Source organism: Muntiacus reevesi, chromosome 4 (genome assembly GCF_963930625.1).
Source record: "Muntiacus reevesi chromosome 4, mMunRee1.1, whole genome shotgun sequence".
NCBI classification, from domain to species: domain Eukaryota; kingdom Metazoa; phylum Chordata; class Mammalia; order Artiodactyla; family Cervidae; genus Muntiacus; species Muntiacus reevesi.
This window is the reverse complement of record NC_089252.1, coordinates 110,207,729-110,222,367: the sequence shown is the minus strand read 5'-3', so window position 1 is coordinate 110,222,367 and position 14,639 is coordinate 110,207,729. Positions and strand designations below refer to the sequence as shown.

The 14,639-nt window shown below is 60.6% G+C and overlaps 1 protein-coding gene across 1 annotated transcript in view; it reads right to left on the bottom strand.

The window, feature by feature from the left end:
- Nucleotides 1-83: 83 nt before the first annotated feature.
- The window catches only part of SCAP (SREBF chaperone), a 98,347-nt gene continuing 83,791 nt past the window's right edge, over nucleotides 84-14,639 (bottom strand). Inside the window, exons 4-23 of the mRNA XM_065933834.1 lie at nucleotides 12,936-13,093; nucleotides 11,966-12,186; nucleotides 11,682-11,787; nucleotides 10,988-11,160; nucleotides 10,483-10,609; nucleotides 8,858-8,970; nucleotides 7,837-7,931; nucleotides 6,824-6,922; nucleotides 6,467-6,685; nucleotides 5,375-5,751; nucleotides 4,699-4,887; nucleotides 4,413-4,614; nucleotides 4,213-4,328; nucleotides 3,619-4,138; nucleotides 3,454-3,539; nucleotides 1,869-1,951; nucleotides 1,603-1,769; nucleotides 946-1,026; nucleotides 554-760; nucleotides 84-479 (exon numbers count right to left, since the gene is read on the bottom strand). Of these exons, the coding sequence (XP_065789906.1) occupies nucleotides 234-479; nucleotides 554-760; nucleotides 946-1,026; nucleotides 1,603-1,769; nucleotides 1,869-1,951; nucleotides 3,454-3,539; nucleotides 3,619-4,138; nucleotides 4,213-4,328; nucleotides 4,413-4,614; nucleotides 4,699-4,887; nucleotides 5,375-5,751; nucleotides 6,467-6,685; nucleotides 6,824-6,922; nucleotides 7,837-7,931; nucleotides 8,858-8,970; nucleotides 10,483-10,609; nucleotides 10,988-11,160; nucleotides 11,682-11,787; nucleotides 11,966-12,186; nucleotides 12,936-13,093 (3,585 nt within the window). The 3' untranslated portion in view covers nucleotides 84-233. The remainder of the gene's footprint in view (nucleotides 480-553; nucleotides 761-945; nucleotides 1,027-1,602; nucleotides 1,770-1,868; nucleotides 1,952-3,453; nucleotides 3,540-3,618; nucleotides 4,139-4,212; nucleotides 4,329-4,412; nucleotides 4,615-4,698; nucleotides 4,888-5,374; nucleotides 5,752-6,466; nucleotides 6,686-6,823; nucleotides 6,923-7,836; nucleotides 7,932-8,857; nucleotides 8,971-10,482; nucleotides 10,610-10,987; nucleotides 11,161-11,681; nucleotides 11,788-11,965; nucleotides 12,187-12,935; nucleotides 13,094-14,639) is intronic.

Here is a 14,639-nt window from a genome sequence, read left to right as displayed (position 1 = left end):
TGCACTTCAGGCACCAGGAGGATGTGAGTGATGGCAGAGCTTGTCCAAGGGAAGACACAAGGGCTCAAAAGGCCCCTGACTGATGTCATTTAAAAAAAAAGGTTTAATATTACAGTCATGAGGCAGGACAGGACAGTCAGAAGCAGCTTCCCCAAGACTCAGCATTCCCCCCAGTCCAGGTCCAGTGCGTTGCCCACCAAGCTCCCCAGGCAGAGGGGCGGGGAGGCCCACCCTCAGTCCAGCTTCTCCAGCACGGAGGGCACGTACACCAGGCTGAGCTCGCTGCCAAAGTTGCAGACGATGGCAGCGTTGTCCAGCACCAGGATCTGGCGGGCCGGCTGGGCCTCGCTGTTCTTGCCCAGGTAGACTGTCTGTAACAGGTCCCCGTAGTTTAGGTCCCAAAAGGAAACACAGCCCTGGCCGCCGGTCACTAGCAGGTTGTCTGAGATAACACCCAAGCTTGCGCCACAGCCCAGGTCCTGGAGACAAGGACAGGAGAGGCTCGGCGTCGGGCCCTTCCCGACAGCCCGAGGCCCGTGGCGCCCACGCCTACCTGCTGGATGGAGTAGAGCTTGATGCCCGTGCTGCGGTCCCAGATGCTGATGAGGTCGTCCAGGCCGCTGCTGATGACGCACGAGGTGGTGCAGGTGAGGGAGGTGACGTCCCCACGGTGAGCGAACATGTGGCTGACCCGGCTGCCAGTCAGCACGTCCCACAGGCAGATGGCCCCGTCCTGGCCCCCGCTGGCCAGCACCATGGTCTGCGGGAGCAGGTGTGGGGGCCTGGTCACTGTGGAGACCCACCTCTGTGCCCAAGGAGTCCTAGTGCCCGGGCAGGAGGGAACCTCTGCCTGCCTCTGGGGCCCTGGGGACCAGCACCCAGGAGTCAGAAGCAAGACCGTGGTGGGTCTGGCTCAATGCCCCCACAGCCACCCATGGCCCTCACCTGGTCAATGTACACGGTCGTGATGGCCCCTGAATGGCCCTGCAGGGTGAAGAGGCAGCATGAATCCTCCAGACGGAACACCTGTGGCAGAGAGAGGCCTCAGGTGCTGGGCTCCTTGGGGTTTTCTTTTAATGAGAGGATAACTGCTTCATAATACTGCGTTAGTCTCTGCTTGCATTAGTCAGCTATGCGTATACACGTCTCCCCTCCTTTCTGTCCCCCCCACACCCTCCTGTCCCCCCCCACCCCCCGAGGTCTCCACAGAGCACGGGCTGAGCCCCGTGTCACACAACAGCTCCCCACTAACTAGCTATTTCCCACACGGTAGTGTGTGCGTGGCAATGCTACTCTCTCAGCTCGTCCCTCCTCCTTCCCCCGATCTGTCCACAGGTCCGTTCTCTATGTCTGCGTCTCTATTCCTTCCTTCCCTGAAGATAGATTTATCAGTACTGTTTTTCTGGATTCCACATATATGTGTGATTATGTGATACTCATTTTCCTCTGATGTCTCTGGGTTTTTCCAAATCACACTATGGTCAGGAATTCCCTTCCACAGTTCATCCAAGACACCTCCAGCCTCCCTGCCTGCCTGACCCCAGATGCCCCCCACCCCTGTGCTGGGCCACCCCGTACCCAAGAGATCGTGCCAACACGTACTCTCAGGGTGTGGTCCTGGCTCCCAGTCACAAGGCGCCCGGCAGCTGCCTTCAGGGCTGTGATGGGCTTCTGGTGCGCACAGGGCACGGTGTGGGTCAGGTGGCAGGCCACCCTGTCATTGCTGCTGTACACGGCGGAGGCGGGGGAGCTGCCCCGCCCCGGGGCCCCTGCGGACAACGGGCCCAGTGAGGGGCCTCTGAGGAGACATCCGCAGCGGCCCCCGCGCTCCACCCCAGGTGAGGCCCCGGCCTGCCCAGGTTCCTGACCTCGGAACTGCAGGGGGCTGAGGGCAGTGTGGGTCTCCAAGGAGAAGAAATCAAGGGAGCCGTTGAGCCGGGCGGCCACGATCCTGAAAGACAAGAGCGGCTGCCAGGGGGCTCGCCCTCAGAGCCCCTGGCCATGGGGCAGAGCGCCATGGACCTCGACAGGCCCATCCCACCGGCTAGGGAGCAGTGGGGCCGTGAGGGACCGGGCCAAGACGGAAGCACAGGCGCGGGGACCAGGTGCAGAGCAGGAGGGCCCCTGCCACAATGCCGGCGTCACCCTCTGGGCCTCAGATGCTTCATCTGTGAAATGGGAACAAATGTGTACCTTGTGGGGGCACAAGGAGTAAATGAGTTGATGACACGAATGAAGTGGTACCTGGGGAACATCATGAGTACGACTGGAAATTCAGAGTCTGGGGGAGGGGATCCTCCCCTCCACAGCCCGGAGCCACAGGAGAGGCTTCAGTGGAGAGAGCAGCTGAGGCAGGGCTGTGAGGAGCCACGAAGGCACTGCTGTCCTATGACAGAAGGGCAGCTCAGACACGAGTGCTGCCTGCTCCGTCTCCTCTTTCCACACAGAAATAAGGATTCTGCCCACTGCCTGGGAGTCCTAGGCACAGGCTGATGGCAGAGATGAAGACATGTGTGCTCTGTGGCCCCAAAGCTTTGAAGTGAGTGGGGTTCACAAGTCTTCAGCCCAGGAAGCTGAATGGTCCACAGCAGAGCTGGGGCAGAGAAAGGAGAGGACGGAGCCATGGACTCTTGAGAGCTAGGCTGAGGCATGTGGGCTTTCCCTAAAAAGTCAAAAGACCACCAGTGGGGGAGAATTCCAAGTTGGGGGGAAGCCAGTGAACTTGGCCAGGCTGCATGGAAGGATGTCAGCTGAGGCTTGAGCAGAAAGCCAGGCTGTGGCGAGAAAGACGGCAGCAGCCACAGAAAGTGACAGCTCAGGGCAAGGGGCGTCCCCACCGCAGAAAACAAGGCTCAGCTCAGCTTAGACGCTGGGCCACGCACTCAGGGACCGGGAAGGAAGAGCCAGCCAGCATGACGGGCAACTGAGGCGGTCACCAGAGGCACCTGGGTGGGTGAGCCCTGCGTCTATCAGCCAGAGGTGGGGGTCCCAGTCTGAGTAGCTGGGACCCCCTCACCACCACGGAGGCGATGATGTGATGGCACCCTGGGAACACCTAGCCAAAAGGCATGGTGAGGAGGGAGGCGAGAAGAGTGTGCAGCATCAAAGGGGAAGGCAAGCTTTTACAAGGCGGTAGTTCTAAAGATCCGTTTTTCTGGAACTGAAAACCCAGAAGGGTCAGTAATGACGGGCTACCTAGACAAGTCTGACCTCAGAAGGTGAGGGGAAGTTTGCACTCTGCACTGTCAGTGGTGAAGGGCCCTCTTTTCACTCTCTACCTTTCCCCTCTTGAGTTGTCACCTCCCATCAAGGCAGACTTCCTGCAGCTCACAGGTGTGAGGCGTGTTACCGAGAAGAAAGTCAGGTCACACCAGGGAAGAGGAAGCAGAGCTCGACCTCAGTGTGTGCGGAGCTGGGCATCTAGGGGTGAGGCAGGGGTCCTAGCGCTCCCACCTTTTGTCCAGGAAGACGAGGGCCGTGATGCCTGACGACACTTCCTCACTGCTGCAGCGCAGGATGCCCTCGATGGCGTCCCACACCTGGGGGTCCAGAGGCTGTAAGCACCTGAAACTGGGAACACCCAGACGCCCCTGCCTCCCTCGAGCCGCCGCTGCCCACCTCCAGCCGGCCACTGCTCCGCCCCACCACGATGAGGCTGCCCTGCAACTCCAGACTCCAGATGGAGCCGTCTGCGCTGGGGGCCCAGGCGAGGGACGGGCAGCTCTTCTCCGGAGGAAAGCCAGCCTCCTCCTCAGGGGCCAGGGGGAACGTGGGCCCAGGAGAGGGTGGGCGAAGGGTTGGCGTGTGCACGGGAGCCATGCCCTCCTCCTGGTACACGCGCTGCACCAGGCGGCTGAAATCGTAGCCTGCGGAGTCTTGAGCACGGCGGCCCGCCCGGTACCGGGGCTCGGGCTGAGCCGGCTCGGGGAGCTGCGACCGCGCTGAGAAGTTGGTGTCAATCAAGCAGGTGAGGTCCGGCTGGTCCCCAAAGAGGGCAGGTGGTGGAGGGCCCCGGGGCCGGTGCCGCAGTGGAGGGCTGTCCCCAGGCTCCTCCGGGCCACCCTTCCCGCCGTCCGACAGCCGTTCCCAGGTCTCCTGAGTCTCCAGCCCGCTGCCAACACCACTGTCCCGCCGCTGCCTGCCAGGGGAGGGGAGCCTGGGTGAGGGCGGGGCCAGGGTGAGGGCGGGGCGGAGCCGGGGCGGGGCACCTACCCCGGGTGCGGGATGCGGGTGAGGCAGTCTCCGGTCTGCGCGTCCCATACGCACACGTGGCCTGCCAGGCAACAGCTCACCAGCAGCATCCCATCGCTGGCCAGACACTCGATGTCCTGTGGGAGGGAGCGTGGCATGGACATGGGCACTGGCGGCGGCACGGCTCGGGCCCCCGCGCCCCCGGCCCCGCCCACACTCACCATGAGGTGCCCGCGCAGCACCAGGGGCACAATCTCCGTCTCGGGGGGCGCGTAGCCATAGTCGTCGCAGGGCAGCTCCCCGCGCCGCCGCCGGCCGGGCCCCGCGCCGGGCTGCCCGTAGTTGCGCGGGCAGAGCACTCGGTACAGGCAGAGCAGGAGCAGCACAAGGGCAACGCCCGAGGCCAGGCCAAGCGCCGCCACCCTGCATCCGGCAGAGCCTGGTGAGACCCGCCCCGGCCCCTCCCCCACCCCTCCGGCCGCCCTGCCCCCGACTCGTGGGCCTTACTTGTAGAGGGTGAGGTCTCTGTGCGCCTGCGCCGTGCCTGGCCCCTTGGGGCTGGCCTCCCAGAGCCCGCCCTGCCCGGGCTGGGGCGGGGGCCAGGCGCTGCGGCCGTCCTGAGGGTGCCGGCCCTCCAGAGCCTCCCGCGGGTTCAGGCGGAGCGTGACCGGGATGACAGGCAGCAGGCTGACGTACCTGGGCCAGCAACGCTCAGCCTCAGCGGAGACACCTTCGGAGGGCCCAGTGCCCTGTCTACTCTCCCCATGGGACTCGGCCTGACCTGCCAAGCTCCACAAACATCCTCCCAGGACAGTCTTCCCAGCAGTAGGCTCCCCTCCCCCCTTCAGCTCTGGCACCCCAACCTTGCTCTGTCACAGACGCCAGCACCCTAGCCATCACTGCCACCTCTGTCACCCATTCTGGCAGAGTGGGAGGAAGTGAGGCGTGGATCTCATTTTGGCTAAGTAGCCGACAACGACCTATGACCTCCCAGAGCGGGGCCCAGGGACTCAGGTTGTGGCTACTGGGAGCACTGCTTCCTACTCCACAACCTGATGGGTGTTTATTTGGAAGAATATTCAGAATTCAAATCCATGGGTCTCCCTCCTGAGGGAAGGGGTGCTCTGGGGGCAGTGAGCTGACACAACCAGGTGGGAGGGGGGACCTGGCTCAGCCCGCCCACCTCTTGGCCAGTGTGATGTTGTAATAGCTGAAAAGCGTGGGCCAGTGGCGGAAGGACAGTTTCCTCCAGAGCTCCTCATCCTCAGGCCCCCAGGTGACCTCTGGGGCCGGGCTGTCATGGATGCCCTCGGCTGGACCCCCGGGCTCAGGAGGCTCCCCCGGCAACGTGTGGTTCTCGGGTAACTTGGAGGCATCCGGCGGGAAGATGGAAAAGGCAGGGTCTGGGCGGCTGGCGGGCAGCACGCCACCGGGCACCGGCAGAGGGGCCAGGCCGCCGTCGCCCAGTGGGCTCTGCTCCGTCACCTGGGCGGCCAGGCACGTGCGCAGCCCGGCCGGGTCCGTGTACACGAGGATGCCGATCCAGACCACTGTGCCGGCCTGCAGAGGGAGTGGGGGCTCAGCAGGACCCCAGGGATGAAGGGGCAGCCCTCACCTGCTGCACGCTTGGCCCTCACACTGGCAAGCGGCAGGACTGGCCTCAGGCCTGGGGGTGGAGAGAGGACACAGGCCACCCGTCCTTCCCCTCTGCCTCAAGTCCTCTAGGGCCGGGACCAAATGCCCCCCCGGATGGACCCAGCTCCCTTTCCAGGCTCAGGTCTGAGTCCTGGCCCAAACAGAGAGAAGCACCCCGGGTCTGATACAGAACTTTCCCCCAACCGCCCCCTCAGCTAGGGCCCCCACGGTCAGCCAGAGCCACAGGGACCAGCTGCCTGACCTGCTCCAGGGACACCACGGGTCTCAGTCCTCAGAGGGCCTCAACCCTGCTCCCCTCTCTTCATTTCAGCCAACCTTGCTCCTCCTCCCCGCTGCCCAGCCAGCATTTCCCGCTGCCTGCACAGTAAACTCTGACTCGGGGAACCACTGGGTTCCATCCCAGAGCACCTGTCCTGGTCACTCTGGGCAGACTCCTCTCCCTGATGACACCAGCTGCTTCTCCAGAGACAGGCTTCCCACCCCAAAAACCACAAGGTCTGGGCAGGAGGGGAGGCTTCCAGGGGCCATGAGGGCCTGGGGACCACCCCCCTCGCCCAAGACAAATGCAAATGGCAAGAGGGCCGTTGAGTGCGGGCCTGCGGGCGGGGGTGGCAGGTACCATGATGAGGCGCTGTGCCAGGCGGGTTCGGGCCAGGAAGTAGATGACACGCAGCCGCTTGGGGAGACGCAGGTTGCGGAAGGAGGACGGCTGCAGTGTGATGGTGTGGGGCATGGATGGCCTCACAGTCGGCTGCCGCTCAAAGCGTGTTGGCCGCCCCACTGGCTTGGCTGGGGGCAGGCAGGCCTCAGGGGGCAGCCGCTTGTTCAGGTCCGCCAGCTGTTGAGGGCGCAGTGGTCAGGGCCCGCAGCCGCGGCCCAGAAGCTCCCACAGGGGCTGCAGCCCTGCCCCAGGTCCCTGAGTGCAGCCAGGACTGAGGAGGAGGAGGTGGTAGGGCGGGGCTCAGCTCACTCCTACCTCCATCCGGCGAATGTCAATGGACAGGACAGTGGTGAAAAACAGCATCTGAAGGAAGAAGTCAGACACCAGCCCCACGACAGCAAAAAGACAGAACTCCTGGAAAAAAGGAAATGAGAGGACACTGCGACCTCAGGGCCCAGCGCTGGAGAACCAGTTCCCTGCCTGCCGCGGCCACAGCCCCATGTGGGAGCCTCTGGACCACAGCCATGGGCCCTGACCACTGCACCCCCAACAACCGGCACCCTGGGTGCTGCAGGGCGGTTTCTTGCCAGGCACAGCGGGGAGGAGAGATGCTGGCACTTTGACATCTGGGAGCCGCCAAGGAGGATGCAGCAGCAGCGCCCTCCCTCCCCACGAGGGGGCAGCAGAGACTCCCACGCACTGAGCCCCAGCAGCCTGCAGTACCCCAAAAGCCCTCCCTGAGACCCCGGTCCCTGCTCATGTGCCAGGGACCAACCTACCGAGAGCCCAGACCTGCCCTGGTTTGGAGGCTCTCAGAAATTTCTTATTCCTGGCCAATTACTATGCTGGACCAATGAAAGGAGAGGAAGAGCACAGGGGAAAATTAATTCTACCTAGAAACTAAAAAGGGGAATCTCTTTTCTCCCCAGGCTCTGTGGATAGACAGTGTTCTCACCGGTTTTCCTCCCCTGCCCTTGGTGAGACCTCTGGTGCATCACCATGGCTTCTACTCAAGTGTGGATAAATGAAGGGTGGACCGCACGGCGGCGCATCAGCCCTCATGTCCCAAGACCATCCGCATCCTGTAGACGCCCTCTGGGGGCAGAGTGGGGAGCCTGGGGGCCCTGGGCTCCTCAAACCTCAGCAGGCCTGCCAGTCGTGGGGAAAGGACAGGAAGCGACATCCTGCTCCCTCCACAAAACTCCTCCCTGAGTAGGCAGCACCGGCGGGGCTTCCTGTCAGTGGAGGCCCGCCCTCACCTCTGCTCGCAGCCCCACGGCTCAGCAACGGGCTCCACGCAGCCCTGGCTGCAGACCCGGGGGCCTCACCTGGATGGCAGGCACGAGCGTGAAGTAGCCGATGAGGACGATGCCCAGCTCTGTGGCCATGTTCTTCATGATGGACCAGCTCTCGCTGCTCAGGCCTGGGGGGGACAACAACAGGGCCACAGGGCAGCATGGAACCTTTGTCCACTGCATGTGGGCCCATGACCGCATGGCCCACATGAGACAGCCGCCCACCAAAGTGCCCCTAAGGACCCTGCTACGGGTACAGCTCTACAGGGAAGCGGGGCCTGGAGGTCCGGAGGAGAGCTCCGACCATCTGAGGAAGCTCGGAGAAGTGAGGTGCTGAGCTGGGCAAACCCGGAGAGCCACACGCGCCCAGATCGGCACGTCCAGCCTCGCACGTGGCTGAGGGGTAGAGGGACAGGAGAGCCGGCTGTGTCCTACCTCGGCCCCTCCTGGGCCCCACAGTCGCACATTTAAAGCTCTGAGCGCCTAGTGGGCAGCGGCCATTTCCCCTGGTCTCCTTGGAACCCCACGTCTAGTGCAGGGCCTGGCCTCTCACACAGGCTCACAAAGCTTTGCTGAGTGAGGAACAGCCTGCCCCCAGCCCTGTTCCCACAGTCACGGGCCGAGGTGGAGGAGGAAGAGGAGATGTGAGAGTTCAGACCTCTGGGCCCAGGCTCTTTCCTCACTTTCCCCAGAACCCAGCTCCCCAGCTCCCGCCACTAAGGCCATATGGGTCTTTCCTGGCAGCCGTGGAGGCAGCGTCTCTGAGCTGACCAGTTCCAGGAGCCTGGGCCTCACATGATGGAGTGGGGCAGGGAGAAAAGACCAGCTGCCAGCCGTACAAAGGGTCAAACACGTGAGCCCGCAGCAGAGGCGGTTTGTGGTCTTACTAACACGTGAACCTGGACAAAATAGGGCCCTGGGCTCCATGGCTGAACGGGGCTCACGCTAACAAGCGGGCGTCTTACTGGAGGCCGGGGCGAGGGAGGCCCCTGGGCTCCCCGTTCCCTTGGCAGGAGGAGGTGCTGCCATGTCCCCCCCCCAGCCCCCCTGTTACCTTGGGCGATGCGCAGCTTCACCTCAAGGTCCACCGGGGTGGAGACGACGGACTTGGTGAGCACCAGCACGTTCTCCAGCCCGATGACCACCACCAGGTAGGGGAAGATCTCCCTGTGGACAGGGCAGGGGCAGGGGGAGAGGAATGTGCTGAGGGGGGCCCCCAACACATGGCTGCTCCTCAGCAGGCCTGGGTCCTGGGGGCCTGTGGGGTCTAGACCACAGTAGGGGCTGCCAAGCAACTCCCACATCACAGGACTGGAACCCCACCCTCCTGGAGGCCTGTCTACATGGCTCGCAGCTTTCAGGCTGGCTTCCAAGTCGTGCGGAGGAGCCAGCCACCATCCTGGCTCTCCATCTGTCCAGCACCGTGGGAAGAGGCCCCCCTGCCCAGCTGCCAGAACACAGCTCCCCGGCCCTTCCCACACCACACCACCAGTCAGAGAAGCCTCCACTGCAGCATGCCAGGCCAGGCCATCAGGACTAAATGGAAGGGGATACCAGCCTGAAGCCCTACTCGCCTCTGGAGAGAAGCTGTGTGTGGAGAAGGGTGATCGTTTCTAGAGAAAACTCGCCTAACTCTCTCAGACCACAGGCTCCCGCTCCCTGACTACGAGGAACGCAGGCACAGGGAACCCCCACCAAGTGGGACGGCACTGGGACCCCCGCTGGGGGGTGCCTTGAGGAGGCAGAGAAGACAGCTATAGCCGAGGGGTGATTAGCACCATCAGGTCTAGGAAAGGAAGCGAATGTTCTACAAGCAAGGGAAGGAAGAGGAAACACAAGATCGCTGTTCCTGGGAGCAGCCGGACAAGCAGAGGCAGAGCACAGGCTAGTCAGCCGTGATCACTAACAGGCCGGCGTGGCCCAGGGTAGGACCATGTTTCTGAGAGAAATGGAAGGGAAGCAAACGGTGGGAAGGTGACAAATCAGAGTGTGCTTATGGCCTGTATCTTTTAAAAAGCTTACTCCAAAAAAAATAAATAAAATAAAAAGCTTACTCCAAAGTGATCTACCAGGCAATTTAAATGTTTTAATATTAAGAAAGGAAGAAACATACTGTCTCTATGTCACACTCACCCACGGCTTAAGCCGTCGAGAAGCAACATGCACGTGTATTTAAAATACATAAATACATGGCTGGATGGCATCACTGACTCAGTGGACACGAGTTTGAGCAAATTCTGGGAGATAGTGAAGGACAGGGAAACCTGGCGTGCTGCAGTCCATGGGGTCGCAAAGAGTCAGACACAACTCAGCAACTGAACAAATACAACTTACACATCTGTATACCCTCAGACACACAGTCACACACAACACATACCCATATATATGCATAAACACATATATACATATAAATACCCCTTATACACACACAGAAATATACACATACATACACACAGCTATGGATGTATTACATGTAAATATACATATGGTTTGTATATACATATGTTAAGCCAGGTAACTCAAAAGAAAAAGCACATACCTCTTAAGTGTCAAAATAACCATGTGAAAATATGGGGTAACAGCAAGTGTCCAGTGCAGGGCTGGCCAAACACCCAGAGGTGCAGGATGCTCCGGCCTGCGGGCCCACCCTGCCACCCAGGGGAGCCTGCTGGGACCTACCCGCCATTGAGGGTGGGCGTCAGGCCGAAGAGTGTGCAGAGTCCCACAGACATGAGCAGTGAGCTGAGCACCGTGACCACAGCAGCCAGAGCCAGGCCCCACTTGGACTTGACCATGTCGATCTTGCCTGGAGGGCAGAGAACGCATCAGGGCAGCCTCTTCCCAGAGCCTGGGTCACCAGGCCCGTAACCTGAGAGCTGGGAGGGGAGTGCGCCTGCCAGTTGCAAAAGGGAAGGCCCTGGTTTGCGCAGAGAATGCGTACCCTTCCATCTCAGGGCGCAGTGTCCTTGGAAACCCTTCCGAGGAAGGGACTTTTCCTGAGTAGTGGGAGGAGCCCTGGACCCACCCGGCCCTTCAGGCCCTGCTGGGGATGAAGCCCCAGCTTCGGTGACCATCAGGCACATTCTACATCTCTGCCTGGGCCCCTGAAGAGGCAGGGAAGGGGTGATCTGGAAATGCCCCTATTAGCTGGGAGAAAGCCCCGGCCTCCGTGCTGTGGACCTACGTGTGGAGAAGTAGATGTAGGCGAACAGGATGATGTAGGTGGTGACCAGTGGGATGAGCTCGGCGATGCCAATCTCCTCCTTGAAGTGCACATGAACCAGGCTCTCTGCCCTGAGGCTGCAGTTGGGGCTGGGGTGCAGCGACATCAGGCGGGCCCGCAGGCTGCCCAGGAACCTGGTTGGGGGCAGGAGACGGACCGTCCCTCTCTGTCCGGGGGACAAAGGCAATCCCTGACGCAAGGTCCGCAGGGGATTCCCTCCAGTCCTGAGGGGGATGGAAGAACTGAAAAGTTGGCCCAGCTGTCTCAGAGCGCCCCTGAGCACCCCACTCCCAACCTATCACTGCGCTCTGATTGCCACAGGCCCAAACAGCCCATCGGGGGCCCCTGTACGCCCTCGCCCCTTGGGGAACTGTCTGCAGTGCTCTCCCAAGTCACATGAGGCTCGGCAGTCACCAGCTGGGGACCCCCACCAGAGGCTCCAGAGAGACCATGGAGGCACCAGGACCCCGAGCTCGCCATGCCTGCTGTCCCCCCGTTCTTAACCAGCCATCAGGTGGCCCCCCTCAAGCGTGAGCAGACAGCACCCTGAGGGACATGAACACTTCAGCAGAAGGCCTGAGAACTCCGAGTTCCTGGGGGCACTGTGGACACTCTGAACGGAGAAGCCGCCTGCTGTGCCGCAGCCCGGCCTTACTTGGCGTGGTAGTGCTGGAAGACCAGGGTGATGGTATATGAGACTAGCCGCTTCCTGGTGTACAGGTTCACCCCACTGTACTTCCCAGGGACGCCAAACAGCAGGTCTGCAGAGAGAGGGCAACAGGTGCTGACGAAGGAACAGCAGCTACGTAGACACACCAAGGACCCCTCTCCACCCCACCCTGAGAAACTGAGGGTAGCCCCAGATCTGCCAGAGCAGCCTCCGAAGAGGACGTGGTGACTGACAGGCCCCCGATGACTCTCAAGGGACTGTCCTGGCACCTTTGAGTGTGGCCGAGGTCTGCAGGGTTTTGGGCTCATGCTGGTGGATGGTCCTGATGATGTCAGGGTCTGCGTGGAAGCGTTCCCTGTCATTCTGCCAGAAGTTTCCGGGGGATAGCAGCAGGCATCCATGCTCGGGCAGGAGGTTGCGGAGCTTCCTGAGGCCTGGCAGCAGGTCCGTCACTTGCAGGCACACGTCCTCCAGGCTCCTTGTCCCGGAGCTGTGTGGGGGACAGTACGAGGCGCTGCCGAGTCTGCCAGCCCCCCGCAGCCCCGTGCATGAAGCTCCCAGGCGGTGTCTCAAAGGGCCAGGACAAGGGCAGTCAGGGAAGTTCTTCCAGGGGCTCAGCCACCACACCGGGAGACAGCCTGACCTTCCAAGTGCATGTGGAGCCCCAAAGCCCAGCCCCTCCGAGGAGAGGCGTGCTCAGGAGCAAGCATAGCCCCCTCACGAGAACCCCTGCAGTTCAGCAGGCAGAGGAGGCCGGGTGAAAACCAGGGGCCGTGTGTGGTCCAAGGCCTCAGCTAACCTCCACTAGCACTGAGGCAGCCTGCAAAGCAGCACGCCCCAGAGCAGCACTGGTGGGCTGGGACTCCCGGAGGGGACCCCTGGGCATAGCTGGCTTCTCGTCAGGTCGGCCACCATCACACTCGCATCTCACAAGCTCTGGGCAAGAGCCTTCAGGGCCACCAGTCAACCGGGTCTCGGAGAGCCTGTCCCAGGGTTGGCTCAGTGGACCCTGGTCTGTGTGAGGCCTGGGGACGAAGCTCAGGGCTCTCCCTGGGCTATGGGCACAGGTCAAAGGGGAACACAGCTGCAGTGGACCCACTGCGTGCTGAGAAAGGCGAAGCGAGCTCACCCACCCTCTCAATCTCGCAGAGCTGGCTGGCTCGGTGGATTTACGCCAAGGGCCACGCCCCGCCTCTGGTGCAGAGCTGGGTCGGGGAGGCTGGGCCCCGGCACGGATACCTGTCTTTCAGCACGTGGTTCCGAATCTCCTCCACCAACTGGAACGCCCTCGACAGAGGCGAGCGGAACACATCTACTGCCAGGAGGTTCTTGTGCCAGGGAGACACAGAAGACTTCACAAATATCTGCTGGATATAAGCCACTGGGGCCCCCACGTACTGCGGAAGAGATGAGGGACGGTAGAAAGGTCAGTACTCTTGCTGGGAAAATCCCATGGACAGAGGAGCCAGGCGGGCCACAGTCCATCGGGTTGCAAAGAGTCGGACACCACTGAGTGACTAAACCACCGCCAGAAAGGTAGCTCAGTACAAGAGGGAGAAACGTGGTCCGTCCTGGGTAAGGACTGACTGAGCACCTGGTGTGGGCAAAGCCATGCGGGGCCTTCAAACAGCCCTTCAAACACAAAGATGCCCAGAGATGTCCATGGCAGTCCCGTGGTTAACACAGCTTCCATAGCCGGGGACTCGGGTTGGATCCCTGGCCAGGAAATGGATCCCACATGCCAAAAGTAAAGATCCCGCATACCCACAAAGATGGAAGATTCCGCGTGCCACCATTCAGACCTGGTGCAGCCAAGTATTTAAAAAATAAAAAAGAATCTGTTCTTCCACTGCAAGGGGTGTGGGTTTCATCCCTGGTCAGGGAACTAAGATCCCACATGCTGCATGGTGTGGCCAAAAAAAAAAAAAATTGTTTTTTAAATGAAGACGTTCACAAGGGCCTTCTTCTCACCACTGAAGAAACCACTTTCCTACATATTTCTCAACAGAACAGCAACCACAGGCCATAAATTGAGTTTGGCACCTGTTTTACTAAATCAAGTTTTCCTGGAACAGAGCCACGGCCACCCCATTTCCACACTGTTCTGCTTTCAGAGAACAATGAGAGGTGAGAGTTCACAATAGGCAGAGAGATCCTCAAAGCCTTCACAAGATCTGTGTTATCCAGCCCTTGACGCCAAACGCCTGCAGACCTGCCAAGAGGCCACAAGCTCTGCACCGGTAGAGCCTATTGTGCTGACCCTGGTTTTGCCACTTGCAGGTCAATGGATTTTGAGCTCAGCATACCCAGTTTTAAATCTCTGCTCTACCTCCAACTAATAAAATAATATTAAAAAAAAAAAAAAAGTAAAAAAAAAAAAAGTAAAAAAAAAAAAAAGAAATAAATCTCTGCTCTCCAAAGTGTGTGGTCGTGGAAATAACTTCGATGTCTCTGGATTTCAGTTTCCTCAGTGTGACATGGGGATAATGACATTCACACTGCAGCATCACTAGGATGCACGTGTACACACACACTCACAAATGGACACATAAGCAAGCACAGGTGTGGCGTGTCCTCTCTCCTGCGAGAAGCAAAGCGACTCCAGGTCTCAGGACTCGAGCAGGACGGTGTGAGGATTCATACCCAGATCTCACTGAAACACCACAATTCCCTCACTAGAACCTGCCATATATCCTTAAAGTGACACACACATAACAGGCAAGGAATGACTCCCAGTGGTGGATGTGGCGGGGAGCAGCCCCAAAACAAGACTGGACCGGCCGCAGCAGGGTTACGGCCAGGAGGAGCTGAGTGGGGGCCACGAGGTGGTGAGGAGGTGGGAGGCAGGAGGGGGCAGGGGCAGCCCAGGGTGTCCTGATCCAAGTAACAGAAATCACAGAGCAATGCGGGGGCCGGGATGACGCCTGACTGAACTGTCTGGAT